The sequence below is a fragment of the Geotrypetes seraphini genome, chromosome 2 (assembly GCF_902459505.1).
Source record: "Geotrypetes seraphini chromosome 2, aGeoSer1.1, whole genome shotgun sequence".
NCBI classification, from domain to species: Eukaryota; Metazoa; Chordata; class Amphibia; order Gymnophiona; family Dermophiidae; genus Geotrypetes; species Geotrypetes seraphini.
Genome location: NC_047085.1, coordinates 245,065,460 through 245,085,478, shown reverse-complemented (window position 1 = coordinate 245,085,478; position 20,019 = coordinate 245,065,460). Strand labels below are relative to the sequence as shown.

General features: G+C 45.7%; 1 protein-coding gene across 5 annotated transcripts in view; it reads left to right on the top strand.

Annotated features, from left to right (window-relative positions):
• CDH12 (cadherin 12) overlaps positions 1 to 20,019 on the top strand; it is a 799,528-nt gene that overhangs the window by 339,567 nt on the left and 439,942 nt on the right. For 4 of the 5 annotated variants that reach the window (XM_033935287.1, XM_033935284.1, XM_033935285.1 and 1 more), the window contains one exon: positions 15,684 to 16,105. The exons of the other annotated variant lie outside the window; for it this stretch is intronic. In XM_033935287.1, the coding sequence (XP_033791178.1) occupies positions 15,875 to 16,105 (231 nt within the window). In that variant the 5' untranslated portion in view covers positions 15,684 to 15,874. The remainder of the gene's footprint in view (positions 1 to 15,683; positions 16,106 to 20,019) is intronic. 5 annotated transcript variants of the gene reach the window in all.

The window sequence follows — 20,019 nt, the reverse complement described above, 5'->3', positions numbered from 1 at the left end:
GGAAAAAACTCCTTCCTCAGAGGTCCATGGTTGCTAAGGTATAAAGTAAACTGCAATAAAAGGTATAAAACAGCCGTCTGTATGGTATCCTTCTCCACTTAGAGTGTGCGACGCAAAACTAGTAAACCAAAAGCAAACCGTTGGATTCCTTTGTGTTGTCCTTATGTTCAATATACCAGGCCTCACAAATTGTCCATTAACATGGATATTCATTTCTAGCTCACAACTAAACATGTGCTACTGCTTCATGTGTGTTAATTTGGTTAATGCACATTAATGTACCACGACGCCATTTTATATGATGGGGCCTAGTTATTAATATCACATTAATGAAATTAATACAAGCTAACATGGTAGTTTATATTAGTAACTCTGGCTGCTAATATCCAATGTTGTAAGTCATAAAGGAGAAATTTTATAACTAGGTGTCCACATTTAAGCACCAGTTGTGCAACTGAATGTACCTAATACCTGCATTTTCATACACACTTATGTGTGCAAGTGACAGTAAAGCAACTAAGCACTATTTTGTAAGGACATGTTAAGTGATGTTCACATGGAAGGGGTGTGGTTAGAGCTGATGCATACCACTTAAAAAATACTTTAAGTTGCACATGTCACATTTAAGAATCCCTGGTTATGTTAGGTCTGTGACTGGTGTAACTACGGGTACCTAGATTTTGATGCCTTAATATAGGGTTGACAGGATTCTATAATGGAATCTGGGTGCCCTGATACACTTATAAAATATGTTTTCAACGGTGCAACATCAGAACACTAAAAGGAGACACCCACTTATAGAATTATGCCCAAAGCTTTTAGTATTTTCCAAGTTTTATTAAAATGCAATATCCCGCCTATCAAAAGGATGTCTAAGTGGCTTACATTAAAATATAAAAATAAAAACTGAGACAAAGCAAAATCAAAATTGTGTTGAGACATAACATTAAAGTGCGTTGGGGAAAGGGTGAACTACAATATAAATAGAAAAGTGGGGAAGTACTTTGGATATTAACAAGATGCATGGCCTTAGCTATCAATGTGTGTTCATTTACAAACAGCAGTAATAAGAACATAAGAATAGTCTTACTTGGTCAGACCAATGGTCCGTCTAGCTCAGTATCCCATCTTCACGGAGGCCAATCCAAGTTACAAGTACCAACATTCCATGCCACTGATCCAGGACAAGCAGTGGCTTCCCCCATGTCTGTCTCAACAGCAGTTTATGGACTTTTCCTCCAGGTACTTGTCCAAAACATTAACTACAATAACCACTCTCACCACATCCTTGGGCAATGCTTTCCTAAGCTTAACTTTTCTCTGAGTGAAAAAATATTTCCTTCTATTGGTTTTTAAAAGTATTACTTTGTAACTTCATTGAGTGTCCTCTAGTCTAGGTAAATCTTATTGCAGTGAAACATCAATCTACTTGTACCCATTCTACACCAATCAGGATTTTGTAGACTTCGATCATATCTCCCCTCAGCCATCTCTTTTTCAAGCTGAAGAGCCCTAACCATCCCCTGTATCATCTTGGTTATTTATCTTTGAACCTTTTCTAGTGCCGCTATATCTTTTTTGAGGTAAGGAGACCAGAACTGAATGCAATATTCCATGGAGCAATACAGGAACATTCCTAGTCTTGTTAACCATCCCTTTTTTAAATAATTCCTAGCATCCTGTTTGCTTTTTTTTTTGCCACCGCTGCACATTGGGCGGAAGGTTTCAGCCTATTGTCCACGATAATACCCAGACCTTTTTTCTTGAGCGCTGACCCTAGCATCCAGTAACTATGATTTAGATTCTTCTAACCAATGTGCGTCACTTTGCATTTGTCCACATTAAATTTCATCCTTGTTCAGTTTGTAATATATATGCTTTTTTATGGTAATGTCAGCCTTGATTTCCCAGCTCAGAATAAAGGTCTCAATGTGGCTTGATCTATCTCATATGCTCTATTTCTAAATGTGAAAGAAAGCCCTGCTGTGAATTCCCCTGCAACTACTTCCCTGCCTGTGTGAAAGAGGGACTTTTGTAGGCCAAATGACCCTTTTGCTCCTAGGTGTTATTCCCTCCATACCTTCAAAGTTGCCTGAAGCCTTGATGCCTCTCTAGCATTCCCCTTCTTTCCCCTGCCAAGACCTTTTTACATCTTATCTGTGACTGTGTAATATCAAGATAGATCTCTGTTCTCTCCCATTTTGTTCACTTTGAAGCTCCTTACTGTGCACATCTGAAGCATCACACTAACAGGGAGTAATTTAATAAAAGGTTTCCTATGTGTACGGCCTGTTTTACATGCAGAAAACAGATTTTACAACATTGTGTGGAGGCATACACACATTAAGGGCTAGAATCAGTAAATGGCATCCAACACTATTTTATTTATATATTTTAAATATTTATTAACTGCCTAAAACCTAGGCAGCTCACAATAAATACATACACATTCAAAATAAAATAATAGACAAAGACAACTTATTTAAAATTATCTTCCTCTTACATCATAGGATCCCCAAAACCATACAAGAAATTCTCTAAAATGAGCAAACTTCAGTTCAATGAAATGCCTGAACGAAAAAGAAAAAAAAAAAAAGTGTTTTGAATAGTTTTCTAAACATCAGAACATTGGCACAGAATCCTAAATTCCCAGGTAGTGCATTATACATTGCAGGCCCCAAGAGCATAACAAACCATATCTTACCTCCCCTTGTCCAACAACATCTGCTTTTCAGAGCTCAACATACCTAATTTCACCGAAAATAAGACACTGTCTTATATTAATTTTGGGCCCAAAAAAAGCACTAGGTCTTATTTTCGGGTAGGTCTTATTTTTTTTCATGTACAATGATCATCTCTCCCTTCCTCTCCTCCACCCCAATTCTTCCTATTTCCTTTCTCTTCCCCACATGTGCAGCATTTTTCCTCCCCTCTAACCCATCCCCTTGTGTAGTATCTTTCTATCCCTCCCTCCCTCCCATCCTTTGTGCAGCAGAACCCTTGAAGCTTCTGTCCCTCTGTGCAGCATATTTCTATCCATCCCATCCCCCCCTGCCCGCTGACCCTTCCATTTCTCCATCCCATGCAAACCTCGACCACAAGTCAAAATACCTGGAAACAAATGGCAGTGTCGGCAGCAGAGGCTGTATCGCAGCCTGCCCTTCTCATGTCCGGGCGTTCCTCTGCTGTATCACTGATGATGTCATCAGCAATGTGGCACGGAACATCCGGGAGTGAGAAGAGTAGGCCGCGATAAAGCCTCTGCTGCCAACACTGCCGTTTGTTTCCAGGTATTTCAGCTCGTGGTCGGGATTTGCATAGGAGGGAGAGATGGATGGGTCAGTGGGGGGTGCTCAGGAGGAGGAAGTGCTGCTGCTGGCTTATTTTCGGGGATAGGGTTTATATTAAGACATATCCTGAAAATCATACTAGGGTTTATTTTCAAGGTAGATCTTATTTTCGGGGAAACATGGTACATCTTGGCTGATAAAATACATAAAACTTCCTTGACGTATCTCGACAATTTACCATATATCCCCTGATGTACCAGTTTCAGAACCTTATATTATCCCAGGACAAGCAGGCAGCATATTCTTAACGTATGGGTGACGTCACCGACGGAGCCCCGGTACGGACCTTTTTAACTAGAAAGTTCTAGTTGGCCGCACCGCGCATGCGCGAGTGCCTTCCCGCCCGACGGAGGAGTGCGTGGTCTCCAGTTTCTTCGTTTCCGCGGAGCGAAGAAGACGCATGTGGTTTCAACGGCTGTTGAACACTCCTTTTTTGCCTTCCCGCTCGCGTTATTTCTGATTTTTTCGGTTTTTTTCCTTCGGGTTTTCTGTTTTCTTTCTAATTTGTAAAAAAAAAAAAAAAAAAAAACTTTCTTTTTTCCTTTATTTTTCAACCGGCCCCGGCGGGGCCTGTTGCCATCATACAAGCCTCCGGCTTTGATTTCGCGGAGGCCGTATTTCCCTTCATGCCCCCTCAGCCGGGTTTTAAGAAGTGCCAGCGGTGTGCACGCCCGATTTCCCTTTCGGACCCACACAACTGGTGCCTACAGTGCTTGGGTCCGGAACATCGGGCTGACACCTGCACCCGCTGCGCGACTCTCCAAAAACGCACACTTAAAAATAGACAAATCCAGCAGAATCTCCTCTTCGGCACCGGTTCTGCTATGGATCCGACCCCGACGTCGACGGCACCGCCGAAATCGGCACCGTCAACATCGACACCACCTGATCCTTCTGCAGGGTCGATGGCGCAAGGTAAGCCGGCTAAGAAGCCTTCCACTTCCCTCGAGCGCCCTCCAGCCACGGCGGTGACACCGGTTCTTCCGACGTCCCGCAAGTCCCGTAAGCGCTCCGCTCCGATAACGGTGAGTGCCTCTTCATCGGCCTCCTCATCACCGGAGCGTAGAGCGGCACCTATGGTACCGAAGAAAAGTAAAACGGTACCGGTGCCCCCATTGGAGGACCGTATCTCGGCCATCCTCCAGACCAAATTACAGGAACAGCTACAGCACCAGCTTCAGGAACTGCTTCCAACCCTGCTGGCACCACTCCTTCCGGTACCGGTCCGGCCCGAGCCTCGCACCACTACGCCAGTGGCCACCCCCTCGGTACCGATGAACACTTCGATGCCGGTCTTATCGGCACAGCCTACACTCCAGACCTGCGCGGCGGAGGACCCCTCCCGGCCCCAGGATCGACATCGATCGTCTCGGGACCGGGATCGGCACCACTCCTCCCGGGACAGAGATCGGCACCGGTCTTCATCTCCCGGCACCGTATCCATGAGATCTGGCAAGTCCCTTTCTAAAACCCGCCATGCTGAGCCGGCCATCAGGGACCCTGATTTATGGGAGCAATCCCCACTCGGTACCGAGGAGGATGCCTCTTCCACTGATGAGGAACCCTCCATGGCTGAATCCACCTCCAAACCCGAGCAGTCCTCATTTACAAAATTCCTTCGGGAGATGTCTGGGGCTCTCTCCATCCCACTTGAGTCCGACTCCAAGAAGTCCCAGGCCTTTCTAGAAGCCTTGGACTTCGATCAACCCCCCAAGGAATTTCTCAAACTCCCCGTCCATGATATTCTACGGGAGACGTTTTATAAAAACTTGGAGAATCCCCTTACTGTCCCAGGTGCCCCTAAGAAACTGGACAGTTTATACCGGGTCATCCCTATCCCAGGATTTGATAAACCCCAGTTGCCACATGAGAGCCTCCTGGTAGAATCCACTCTCAAAAAATCTCATGGTTCCAGTGTCTATGCCTCCACCCCTCCTGGCAGAGAGGGTAAAACAATGGATAAATTTGGAAAGCGCCTGTACCAGAATGCCATGCTGGCTAGCAGAGCCAACAATTACTCATTTCATTTTTCTTTTTACATGAAATATCTGGTACAACAACTTTCTGCTTTGCAAAAGTACATCCCTGAACGCAAGGTTCCATTGTTTCAACAACAAATTTCCACCCTTCTTCAGCTTAGGAAATTCATGGTACGCTCAATCTATGACTCCTTCGAGCTCTCCTCCCGAGCCTCTGCTCTGGCAGTAGCCATGCGACGCCTTGCCTGGCTGAGAGTATCTGACCTGGATGTGAACCACCAAGACCGCCTTGCCAACGCGCCCTGTCTTGGTGATGAACTCTTTGGGGAGTCTCTGGATACCACCACACAAAAACTTTCAGCTCATGAGACGAGATGGGACACCCTCATTAAGCCTAAAAAGAAGACTCCGCCGACACGACCATACAGACCTCAGTCTTCTTACCAACGTCGTTTTTCTGCTAGGCCACTTAATCCTCCTCAACAGCAATCTCGTCGGCCTCGCCAACAACAACACTCTCAGGCTCGCTCGCAATCTCACCAGACAGCCAAGCCTCTCCCTCAAACTAAGCCTCCTCAGCCCTTTTGACTCCTTTCTCCAGGGCATAGCCAGTCTCCAACCCTCGCTGCCTCTGCCTCAACCTATCGGGGGCCGCCTCACCATCTTTCTGCGACGCTGGGAGGCCATCACATCAGACCAGTGGGTTCTAAACATCATCCGTCACGGATACTCACTAAGGTTCCAGACTCTTCCTGTAGACCATCCTCCCGTAGAGTCTGCTTCTCACTCCTCCCAAACTCCACTCCTCCTCAGGGAGGTCCAATCCCTCCTCCTTCTCAATGCCATCGAAGAAGTTCCACCAGACCAAAGAGGTCAGGGATTTTACTCCCGCTACTTCTTGGTACCCAAGAAAACAGGGGATCTTCGTCCTATCCTCGACCTCAGGAACCTCAACAAGTGTTTGGTCAAGGAAAAGTTCAGGATGCTCTCCCTTGCCACACTTTATCCTCTTCTGTCTCAACACGACTGGCTATGTTCCCTGGACCTCAAGGAGGCCTACACTCACATCCCAATCCATCAGGCTTCACGTCGCTACCTCCGATTCCAGATACTGAATCACCACTATCAGTACAAAGTGCTACCCTTTGGTCTCGCATCATCACCCAGGGTGTTCACCAAGTGCCTGATTGTGGTAGCGGCCTGTCTCAGGTCCCACAACCTACAAGTGTTCCCCTACTTGGACGATTGGTTGGTGAAAGCAACAACCTCTCCACTTGTGCTGCAATCAACTCACCACACCATCTCTTTCCTTCATCTCTTGGGCTTCGAGATCAATTATCCCAAGTCGCATCTGCTTCCCACGCAGCGCCTTCAGTTCATCGGAGCACTTCTCGATACCAACTTCATGAGAGCGTTCCTTCCTGCCGACCGGCACCGGACACTGCTTCACCTCTGTCGACAGGTGCTCCTCCAACCATCCATCCCTGCTCGCCAGATGATGATTCTTCTGGGTCACATGGCCTCGACAGTCCATGTAGTTCCTCTGGCGCGACTCCATCTGAGGATACCGCAATGGACCCTCGCCAACCAATGGTCACAGACCAGGGATCCTCTTTCTCATCCCATCTCTGTGACATCGTCTCTTCAGCGATCTCTTCAATGGTGGTTGAACTCCTCAAATCTTTCCAGGGGCCTCCTTTTGCATCCACCCCCTCATTCCATGATCATCACCACAGATGCCTCCCCCTATGCATGGGGAGCTCACATAGGGGATTTACGCACCCAGGGACTCTGGACCCCTCAGGAACGTCAACATCACATCAATTTCCTGGAACTCAGAGCCATGTTTTATGCTCTCAAGGCCTTCCAGCACCTTCTCTATCCTCAGGTTCTTCTCCTGTGCACGGACAACCAGGTCGCCATGTACTACATCAACAAGCAAGGCGGCACCGGATCTCGTCCCCTTTGTCAGGAGGCCCTCCGAATTTGGACCTGGGCCACAGCCCACAATCTTTATCTCAAAGCGGTCTATATCCAGGGCGAACAGAACTCCCTGGCCGACCAGCTCAGCCGCATCCTTCAACCTCACGAGTGGACCCTGGATTCTCCCACTCTCCACTCCATCTTTGCTCGCTGGGGCACTCCGCAGGTGGACCTCTTTGCAGCTCCTCACAACCATCAGCTGCCCCAGTTCTGCTCCAGACTCTTCTCTCCACATCGTCTGGCCCCGGATGCATTCCTGCTCGACTGGACGGATCGGTTCCTCTATGCCTTCCCTCCACTTCCTCTGATGTTGCGGACCCTGTTCAAACTCCGCAAGGACAGAGCCACCATGATTCTCATCGCCCCTCGGTGGCCCAGGCAACACTGGTTCTCCCTCCTACTTCAACTCAGCTCCAGGGAGCCCATTCCTCTTCCTGTATTTCCTTCTCTGCTTACGCAGCAACATCAGTCTCTGCTACATCCCAATCTGTCTTCCCTCCACCTGACAGCTTGGTTTCTCTCGGGCTGACCTCTCCAGAAAACCTGTCTCAGCCTGTCCGTCGCATTTTGGATGCCTCCAGGAAACCCTCCACACTCCAATGTTACCATCAGAAATGGACCCGGTTCTCCTCTTGGTGCCTCCTGCATCATCACAATCCCACCTCATTGGCGGTGGAGACTGTACTGGACTATTTGCTCTCTCTGTCTAACGCTGGTCTCAAGTCTACCTCGATCAGAGTCCACCTCAGTGCCATCACTGCTTTTCACGAGCCTATCCTTGGAAAACCCCTCACGGCTCATCCTCTGGTTTCCCGGTTCATGAGAGGCCTCTTCAATATCAAACCACCTCTTCAGCCTCCCCCGGTCGTCTGGGACCTCAATGTGGTTTTGTCAGCCCTCATGAAACCCCCCTTTGAGCCTCTTGCTACTACCTCGCTCAAACTTCTCACATGGAAGGTGCTTTTCCTCATTGCCATCACCTCTGCCAGGAGGGTTAGTGAGCTACATGCACTAGTCGCCGATCCACCGTTCACTGTCTTTCACCATGACAAGGTGGTTCTGCGTACCCATCCTAAATTCCTTCCTAAGGTGGTTTCAGCCTTTCACCTCAACCAGTCCATCGTGCTACCTGTCTTCTTCCCAATACCCCATTCTCATCCTGGGGAACAGGCTCTTCACACGCTGGATTGTAAGCGTGCCCTGGCGTACTACCTTGACCGTACCAGGGCTCACCGCTCCTCTCCTCAACTCTTTCTGACCTTCGATCCTAACCGTCTGGGTCACCCTGTATCTAAACGAACGCTGTCCAATTGGCTTGCTGCCTGTATTGCGTTCTGTTATGCTCGGGCCGGCAGGTCACTGGAAGGAGCTGTCACGGCCCACAGGGTCAGAGCTATGGCTGCTTCTGTGGCTTTCCTCCGTTCCACGCCTATTGAGGAAATCTGCAAGGCGGCCACTTGGTCTTCAGTTCACACCTTCACTACTCACTACTGTCTGGATACCTTCTCCAGACGGGATGGACACTTCGGCCAATCTGTGTTACAAAATTTATTTTCCTAATGGCCAACCATCCCCCCTCCCTCTCTGTTAGCTTGGAGGTCACCCATACGTTAAGAATATGCTGCCTGCTTGTCCTGGGATAAAGCACAGTTACTTACCGTAACAGGTGTTATCCAGGGACAGCAGGCAGATATTCTTACGACCCACCCACCTCCCCGGGTTGGCTTCTTAGCTGGCTTATCCTAACTGGAGACCACGCACTCCTCCGTCATGCGGGAAGGCACTCGCGCATGCGCGGTGCGGCCAACTAGAACTTTCTAGTTAAAAAGGTCCGTACCGGGGCTCCGTCGGTGACGTCACCCATACGTTAAGAATATCTGCCTGCTGTCCCTGGATAACACCTGTTACGGTAAGTAACTGTGCTTTTTATACCAGTGGCGTACCTAGGGTATGTGGTACCCGGGGCCCATCATTTTTTGACACCCCCCCATGGAAAAAAATATTTTTTGTAATGACCATGAAACGTAATAAATGGTCAGAATAGAACAGGCAGTGAAAATTTTCTTATATTCCAAACATAACATAACATAAATTATGTCTGAATTGTCATGACATCAGAAGTACATATGGAGTAGTTGCAGGTGATGTTTGGGACAGTTCTGATTGTGTTAGTTCGATTTTATGTGTTTTTTGAATAGAAAGGTTTTTATTTTTTTTTTGAAGGTTTTGCAGTCTATGGTCGATGTCAATTGGTTGTAGAGTTAGAGGTCAAGTGTTGCAGCTCGAATGGCTAGGAGGTTGTCGAACAGTTTTTTTCTTTTGACGTTTTTGGTTGGAGGGTGTGTGAATGGTGCGTGAGTTCTCCTATGTCTGTTTGAGGTGGATTGAATTATTTAGCTGAAGAAATTAGTTACCCCCTCATCCCACACACATTAATTCTCTTCCATTATAAAAAAATATTGATAAGTTCCCAGAAAAAAATACATTAAAATAAAAAGTGAAAACAAAGGCCCCTACAGATGAGAACATAACATAAGAATAGCCTAACTGGGTCAGACCAATGGTCCATCATGCCCAGTAGCCCATTCTCATGGTAGCCAATCCAAGACACTAATACCTGGTCAAAACCCAAAGAGTAGCAACATTCTATGCTACCGATCCAGGGCAAGCAGACACTTCCCCCATGTCTTAATAACAGATCATGGACTTTTCCTCCAGAAATTTGTCCAAATCTTTCTTAAAACCAGCTACACTATCTGCTTTTACCATAACTTCTTGCCACTTCATTTTTAAGTTTAGATCTTTCCTTTCAAACAGAGACCTTGCTAGATGTCAAATACAGCACAAGGTAACTTCACATGGACTTAGCTGTGCAGGAAATGTGAATCTCCTCATACACCCACCATATAGTGCAAAAATGTGCAAAGGTCTGTTTATTTCTTTCGATCACTACATAGCCTAATGCCACACAAGCAGTGCTGTACAAACATATTATGTAGGTCAATGCTAAGGATAACAAAGTTTCCTTCCTTGGACCAGAAGGAGATACTGATAAACCACTGGAAGAGATTCCAAAACAACACCCAAAGACCCACTCAGTGTGTGAACCAGTTGAGTGGAGTAACTAACTGGGGGGTGGAAATGGGCCCGGAGTTTGCTCAGCAGAATTTCCCAGACACCTCTTCCTCTCAACACATTGACACGCTGCCACCACCACCACTAGGAACACCTCACTGGGTAGGCCAGCTATGCTATAAACTTTATAAAACACATTATTATATTTTCTTATAAAGCACATATTTTAACTGAACTCTCTGACATCCTCAGCCTTTCCATTCACAAAAATAGAAGGAAGAAAAGTTCCCATTTCCTGCTGTCTCATGTCCCCGGCCTATACAATATTTTTTTTCTGCAGACCCTTCAAAAGTCTGACCAAATCCTCGTTTCACTTGCATTATAAAGTACTGAGGATGCCATCTCTCCCCAATCCCAGGTCCTAAAGTCTAAGACAGTAGTGCAAACTAATGCTGCCAGATTCAGGAAAAAAAAAATTTTGATTCGATTCAGCCTATTGAATTTGTTTTTCAATTTGATTTTCCTGCCCAGTTGGGTGATTTTTTTCAAAACTCCTGGTGGGTTTTATAGCTTTTTCACCCCCTTTCGCTTCTCCTAACCACACTGGCGCTATGGTGTAAATAAAATAAAGAAACAAAAAGGACTTTTCCTCTCTCTGTTAAATCCTAGCTCACGTTTGCAGTCCAACACCAGCTCTGGCAGGATACACATTTCAAATCTGACATATTATAATCACAAAACAGAAAATATAATTAATTTTTCTACCTTTTGTTGTCTGGTTATATTTCAAATCTTGTTGGTCCAAGGCTCTGGTTTTCTTCCGATAACTTGCTTGCCAGGGTCTCCTTCTTTCTTCTTTCTGCATGCTAACCATCCATCTGCCAACTCTTTCCTCCCTTTCCATTTCCCTTCCCTCCCCAGGAGGTCTGGTATCTTTCCTTTTTTTCATCTCCCTCCACAGATCCACCTTTTCTTAACTACCCTTTCATCCGGCATCTCTCCCTCTTTCCCCACCACCCCAGAGTCCACCATCTCTCCCTTTCTTTTCCCAATTACCCTTCTATCCAGTATCTCTATCCCTCCTCCACACCATCCCTTGTGTCCAATTTCTCTCCCTTTCTGTTCCTTCCCTCCCTAAATCTCATGGTCCATCATCTCTCTCCCTCTCCTCTATTTTCAGACCCATTATTTCTTTCTGCTTGCACACATAAATATCCAGAAAACTGTCAATTATGTACATCCCCTTATTTTCTGACTCTTTATTACTCTAGCTTATCTATCTCTGGGGTCCTTTTACTAAACTGTGGTAAGTGCCAGCACGCGCTTACTGCATGTTAAACGGGCTTACAGCGGGATGTGCTCTAGTGCCCCATGGTAAAATGGCCAATTTATGTGGCTTTATTAAAAGGGCCTCTATATATTCCATCCTTGTGGTGCAGTGGTTAGAGCTACAGCCTCAGCACCCTGAGGTTGTGGGTTCAAATCCCACATTACTCCTTGTGACCATGGGCAAGTCACTTAATTATCCATTGCCTCAGGTACATTAGGTAGAGTGTGAGCCTTCCAGGATAGATAGGGGAAAATGCTTGAGTACCTGAATGTAAACCATTTAGAGGGGCATTTTCAAAAGGATGTCTGAGGTTGGATGTTTTTGGCAAAATGTCCACTAACCCATCAGAAAAAAATGTCCATTTTCAAAACTGCTAAATGTCTATCTTTTATTTTTGGAAAATGACCTATGCATGTTTTGTGCCTTAGGACATCTATCTTTTTTGGCCATTTTCAAAAATAAAAATGTCCACATGAACCCCCCCCCCCCCCAAGAAAAGTAAGTTTTGTAGACATACCCAACTACCTTGTCTGATGGCGGCAGAGGAATCCCCATCAGCTGAGCCAGTTTTGGGGATTTCTGACATCTCAGCTGATGGGGATTCCCCCTGCCAGGATCAGTTGAGCCACGGAGCCCTCCCAGACCGCCTCATCCCCCTCCTATACCTGCCGATGACAGATTGGCAGGAGGGAAGCATGCTGTGAATGACAGGCCTTCCCAATGGTCATCTTGTCAGTTTGGTCACCTTTGGGTACTTAGAGCTGCTTTACTTTGGTCTAAGTCCCAGCATGTATGTTCCGTCTAGGATGTCCTGGAAAAGCTTTGATTATTGCTTCAGGACGTCCAGGTGGAAGCATGCCTGATTCCTGCCAATAACACACCTCCCGTTATGCCCCTTTGAGCTCTGGATGCACAGCAGCTTAGAAGTGCAGCTGAATGTCCAGAAAGTTTGTTTTGATTATCAGCACTTGGACCTCCCTGCTATTAGGACATCCAATTCTGACTTAGGCAGGTCTTTAGATGTTTTTTAAAATTTTGATTATGCCCCTCTTAGGCTATAATTGGTATATAAATATTAAAATACATATTAAAGTCCCCTTTTTACTAAGCTGCAGTAGAGGTTTCTAATGTAGCCCAGAGCGCTAAATGGTCTGACGCTCATAATGAGCGTCAGATCATTTAGCCCTCTGGGCTGCAGTAGAAACCTCTTCTGCAGCTTAGTAAAAGGGGAGAGGGGAGAACTAATGGCAGCCATTCAGGGAGCGGCGCGGGACCAGGCATGTGGGTGAAAAGCTCACGCCTGGCTTGTGCGCCACTCTGCCACTGCCGGAAGAGATCAGGAGGAATTTTAAAAAGGTACTGGGGGCCCTGCCGGAATTTAAAAAAAATGTACCCGGGGGGCCTTGCCTGCCTGCCCTGTGCCATGTCCCGGCCTATCACTAGACCACCAGAGGGGGACCGGCAACAGGGCAGGGCAGTGGGACAGGGTACACCATTTGGTTCAGAACTTTTTTCTTGATTTATTCCTCCTCTACAGGTAGGTGCATCTTATGGTCAGGTGCATCTTATAAAGCAAAAAAATATGGTAAATAAATAAAATGAATATGTGGCAGCAAATCGGCTGAGCTTTATGGGTAAATGGCAAAGCATGTAAATGCAAGGGGATGGGGTTCACACGGGGGGAGGGGTGTGGGCAGGGCTTTAACTTATGTACTTATGCTTCTCTGCTGTAAGTAGACATCTGCAGTTGCTCCAGGTGCCTGACTGTAACCCACAGGCACTCTAGGTCTGTGGCTGATGTTTGCTCAATTTTTTCCAGTGTAACTTGGCCAATGACAATGCTGCTTTACTCTATAAGAGCACTGCTTTTGCAACCTTGCGTTGGATTTTTGTTTGTTGAGTCTTTGAGGCTATGTTTATAATTGTGATTTATTAACAGCAGGATCTTGATAGGCCCTGCTATCCGCCTATATACTCATCCCCACCCAACCATCATGACCTTCCCACATCCCCTTTTTACCACAAACACACTGCAGTCTTTATGATGGTAAAAATTAGTTGCAGCTCAGTTTATTAAACCATGACACATTAACATATCATAACTTCAATTAACATCATAACCAAAAGAGCTCCTTCCAAGCTACCAAATTACATAGGTCAGTGCCCTCGACCCTGCCACCTCAGCAAGGGTCAGAGGGGTGGCATGTCCCTCATGCCCTTTTTATCCGGATCACTTGACCCACCAGGCACGGCACCCGGCCCACTGTTCATCACCTGATGAGCCCCATGACCCAGTAATCCAGGAGATGCACCCCCCCGAGCTACCATCCACTGCCTAAAGCAACGGGCGGGCGGGTGGCTGAGAAAAAGCCGCCCTGGAGGACCCAGGAAACAGCAGAGTCCTCCAAGGTCCCGGCCTTCAAAACCCTCACTCCCGCGCGCTTCCCAGCCTCCCCACCAATTAATTTAAAAGCTCCTACCTGACGGGCCCACCACCCAATCTTCACCTGACACTTCTCCACTCCCTCACCCCCTAACAACCCAGGCTGATGGGTGATACAAGGGCCAACCAGCCCCGTGTTACCTTCCGCCCATCGACATGGGGGTCTTGGGCTCCCATTTATTATTTATTTAAGACATTTATAGCCTGCAGGCATAATTAAAACAAAACATTACATATTATAACAGATTATTAAAATAACAGCATACAATATTTTACACATGTGCCTTACAATAAAAAGCCAAACAGTTATAAGATTACAAAGTAACCAAATTTGAAAAGGCAAGTCAATAAAAGTAGGCTTTCAAACTTTTCCGAAATGCCAGAAAATCAATATTTTATTACTCTAGTATTTGAAAGCCAGATGTATTTTGGTTTAGCATGTGAAGTATTTCATGCTGTAAATACATCATATACCATATTTTTTGGTCTATAAGACATACCTCACCATAAGATACACCTACTTGTAGAGGAGGAAAAACAAAAAAAAATTGGTTCAGAATTTTTTTTTTCTTGTTTTTTTTCCTCCTTTACACGTAGGTGCGTTTGGTGGTGTGGTACATCTGGTGCTGGGAAACCTGAAGCCTGCAACCCATAGCCCGCAGCTCCCTGGTACCTTTTTTTAACTGGAAGTGGTCCAGCATGGTCCCCTGATGGACGGCTGCCTTTCTCACTGCAGAGCAGCACATAAGGCAGGAGTGTGACCTTTGCGCTTCCTGCCTAGTCCCGCGCCGCTCCGTGATTGGCTGCTGTCAGTTGTCACGATTCATGAGAACTGACGGTAGCCAATCACAGAGCGGTGTGGGACCAGGCAAGAAGCGCAAAGGTCACACTCCTGCCTTATGTGCCGCTCTTCAGCGAGAAAGGCTGCCGTCCAGTAGGAGATCGCGCTGGACCATCACAGTTAAAAAAAGGTACCGGGAGGTGGGGGAGGGGTATTCGCTCCATAAGATGCACCCACTTTTCCACCCCCTTTTTGGGGGATGGAAAAAGTGTGTCTTATGGAGTGAAAAATACGGTAAATGTAAGATGAATTGAGGCTGGGTTATGCTTGTATTCTATAATGGAATCTGCATGTCCAGGTGCCATTATAGAATGGGCTATCACTGCACAGCATCGGAGAGCCTAAAAGGAGATGTCCACTTATAGAATGTAACTATCCAAATGTCCCTGGAACAATGTATTCTTCTCCTACAGTGTAGTGTCACTTTCCGCTTGTCCCTGCATGGATCTCTTACCCTGTAAATCGCCTTGAACAGGAACTGGATAAGTGTGATTCAGGAATTCTGATTAGATTAGAATTGCCTCCATAATGTTCAGCATTTTATCAGTGGATTCAATCAAAACATTTTAACAATTATTTCCTTGTAACCCTTTGCTCTTTAAACAGATGCATGCCCATTCCCTTATTAAGGATAATGCCATGTAGCATAATTAGATAATGTCATGTAACTTTTCTGTTGCAGGTCTCCGTAGATGGAAATTATTGCAGCAAAACCTTTATTATCGAATGGCGTCATTACCCGCATTGGCATTTCCACAATGAGGTCAGGAAGCTAAGGTGGTAGAGGCCCCTGACACCTCAAACCTGGATCTAAAGATTCGACACTAGGTGCTGGAAATTTTTGATTACTTTGCGGAAGGGAACTCTTTGCCAATGCTTACAAGAAACTTCTTATCGCTGCTTCTCTGGGTCCTGTTTGATGGAGGTCTGCTAACACCACTGAAGTCTCAGCAGCCACCACAGATTTCAAAAGAAAGGCAAAAAGAAAATGGCTCCGTGCCAGGGAGGCGATTACCTACCCAGCGAGTTAAACGGGGCTGGGTATGGAACCAGTTTTTTGTACTTGAAGAATATATGGGCTCTGAGCCCCAGTATGTGGGAAAGGTAACTTTTCAGCTTTTTATTGCCGTTGTGAAATGTGCCAAATGTGATGCTTTTTTTGTTTTGTTTTGTAAATCTGTGTATTCAAGGATTTCCAACAGTACAGTCAAAAAACCCAAAAATACAGAAGTGTACAGAGTAAAAAATGACAAGGACAGATTTTTCCCCGTCCCTGCGGGAACTAATTTTCCTGTCCTGTCCCCGCGAGTTCTTTTCCTGTGCCTGCCCTATTCCTGCAAGCTCTGTCCTCATCTGCACAAGCTTCAAACACTTTAAAATCGTAAATGTTCAAGGCTTGTGCGGTTAAGTCAGAGCTTGTAGGAATGGGGCAAGGACAGCGACAAAACTCACGGGGATGGGACGGGACAATTGAGTTCCTGCAGGGATGGCAACAAATTTGTCCCCATGTCATTCTCTAGTACAGAGTACAACCAAACAGATAATATAGCAAATGCAAAAGTAATCAAGTAAGGCAGTCAAATCTTAGTAAATTTTTTTTAATCTTATATAAAGAGGAAAGTAAGCCACAATCCCCCTCCCCCTCCTAACCCTCCCTCCCCTCCCCCCCCCCCTCTAGGACCATGGCTCAAGGGTCTTCACTTGGAGAACTGTCTCAATAAATCCAAGTATGATACATTTTAATGGTAACTTTGTCATAGGTGAGTCAACTGATCAGGGAACAGAAAGCAGCAAATGTGCAACAATTTTAGTAGATCAAACAATTAAGTCAAACAACAGCAACAATAACAAAACTCCTAAACATTGCATAAGAAACTCAACTCAGCATGACCACATGTTGGCCTCCATCAGACATATATATTTACATACAGATTTTTGTAAAAAGTACAAAGCCGTAACATAAAGGAACAAAGCACGAGCAGGTCTAAAAAGGATTTAACTCTTATGGATTCACAGAGATATCAGTTCCATAACTAAAGCGCGCGGGACTTTGACACGCCGACAATCTCGTGGCAACATTTGTGTGCAGGACAAATGTGCACCACCACCACCACTTCCATTCCCGTTAGCGCTCTGAGGTGGGTATGGGGGGGGGGGAACCCCTGACTACACTTAGAAGAATTTGTGCTCCCGTTGGGGGGGGAACACCCCCTCCCCAGTACACTGAAAAGTCCTGTTTTCCTTCTGTTTTTCGGTCTTCAGGAGTTTTCAGTGTATTGGGTTCCCCCCACACACTCCCAATGGGAGCTCAAGGGCTTCTAAGTGTAGTGGAGGGTTCTCCCCCACCCCCTCAGTGCGTTAACGGGAACGGCAGAAGTCGTGGCGTGCATTTGTCCTGCATGCAAATGTCGCTGTGGGATTGTTAGCGCGCCAAAGCCCTACGAGCTTTTGACGGGTCACTGAGATATCTGTGATAAGACAGACAGAGAGCGAATATCAGGATTTTTGATCTGTCTCTGAATTAGCCAGTGACCATTTAGGAATCAGAATGGTGTCGCTTTACATTCCATCAGTCCTCCTCATTTATAAATTCATACAACATTGGGATTTGTTTTGCAGCTATTCACCTCTCGAGTGCTGAGATTTTATCCTGCTGCGTTAATCCAACTCTCATTTTGAATATTATGTCTGTACTGTCACCTGGGTCGTGGTTTCTGGGCATTATGGGCATTTAGTCTTAGTATCAAAGAACATATTGCTGAATTATAGACTGATATGAATTTAAATTGGAACTGGACCTTTGCAAATATAAGATTTAACTTATTTGCACATAAAACAACTTGTTCTCTGTCGCCATCGTTGAGCAGGGAGAAAATGCAGGCCAGCCTCAGGTCCAGGGCGCTCTCCCTCAAGCTGCTTGAGGGAGAGCGCCCTGGACCTGAGGTTGGCCCGCATTTTCTCCCTGCTTAACGATAGCGATGGAGAACAAGTTGCTTTATGTGTCACTATTTTGGAACGGGTCCTTCAGGCTTTGGAGCCAGTTCATGTGGCTCAAAAATTCAAAGATGAACTCCAGAGGGGTCTCTTTCATCCTGATGATACCATAAAAATTCTTACTATATCTCAGGTTGGAAGAATTGTTGAAAATTCAGAAGCTGTTACAGAGATTCTTAACAACCTTGAATTACTGAAAGAAATTATCCTTTATATTGGAGGAGAGAAAATATCAGTAGCCAAGGAGTTAACTTATTTGCAGACAGCATTTCAGTTTTACTGATACTGGACATTATTAGGAAAGGCTCCTCTGCTTACCCCACTGAAACAATGGTAGGAAATCTATCATGTCTTATCTGTGTGTGTTTTGATCAAATTCAAAATGTAGGTTTGAAATGTGCCTAGATGTATTCCCATGCCATAATCTCTAAGGCCATTTTGATTAGGGATTATATTCTAGGTACCGGTAATTATTTGTATCATGGAGATTTTTCAGCAACTGTTGGGTTTGTATGTTTCATTTCAAGCTGGATATGGGGGGTGGGGGGGGAGGAAGTGCAGTGATTGAAATCACATTGGGGCTCAATGGATTATCATTGACCAAACCTCAAGGCTATGCAAGGTTGATGCTACTATATTTAGTTCCATCTATCCTTCCTATACGGGGATAAAAGAGAGTACCTTTGATCTATTTTGGGAGGCCCTTACTAAACACCAGAACACTGTCATAGTAGGGGCTTTTCATATTTGCTTTAATGATGAATCCAGTTCTTTGACGAGTGCTTTTTTTATAAGTATGTGAAGGCATGAGATTTAATTGGGATGTCATAGGCAGCAAATCATATTAAGAGTCACTATTAAAGATATATTGGCAACAATACCATATCCTGTGAGGAAAGGCTATTTGGGGGATCTACAAAAGTAACTTCTTCCTTGGTTAGGTCACTATTTATTGACATTAAACCTTAGGTATATTTGGACTGAGGCAATGGAGGGGTTAAGTGCCTCACTCAAGATCTCAAGGAGCAACAGCAGGATTTTAACCTAGGCTCCTTTCGTTTTCAGTTCTTTGCTTTAACCTCAGGGGCTCCTTCTTAGGGAAAGACAAGCGTAAAGCGGGAGCAGTCACTTAAGTAAATAAGCTGATGCTGAACTCTGATACATTTTGGAGTGAGGCTGAACATGCATCTTAGAAACATGGAAACATAGAAACTGACAGCAGAAAAGGGTCACGGCCTGCCCACAACAATGACCCACCCCTACCTTCCTCTATGAAGAGATCCCACGTGCCAATCCCATTTTTTCTTAAAATCTGGCACGCTGCTGGCCTCAATTACCTGCAGTAGAAGATCATTCCAGCGATCAATCACTCTTTCGGTGAAGAAATATTTTCTGGTGTCACCATGAAATTTCCCACCCTTGAGTTTCAGTGGATGCCCTCTCGTTGCTGTGGGCCCCCTGAGAAAAGATATCTTCTTCCACCTCGATACGGCCCGTGACATATTTGAACGTCTCAATCATGTCTCCCCTCTCTCTGCGTTCCTCGAGTGAGTATAGCTGCAACTTGTCCAGCCGTTCCTCATACAGGAGATCCTTGAGTCCTGAGACCATCCGGGTGGCCATTCGCTGGACCGACTCAACTCTCAGCACATCTTTGCAGTAATGTGGCCTCCAGAATTGTACACAGTATTCCAGATGGGGTCTCGCTATGGATCTGTACAACGGCATTATGACCTCGGGCTTACGGCTGACAAAACCTCTGCAGATACAACCTATGATTTGTCTAGCCTTGGATGAAGCTTTCTCCACTTGATTGGCAGTCTTCATGTCTTCACTAATGATTACCCCCAAATCACGTTCTGCTACAGTCCTTGCTAGGGTCTCTCCATTTAGGGAGTAAGTCTGGCATGGATTTTTGCTGCCAAGGTGCATGACCTTGCATTTTTTGGCATTGAAACTTAGTTGCCAAGTCCTGGACCATTGTTCCAGTAGGAGTAGGTCGTGAGTCATACTGTCGGGCATTG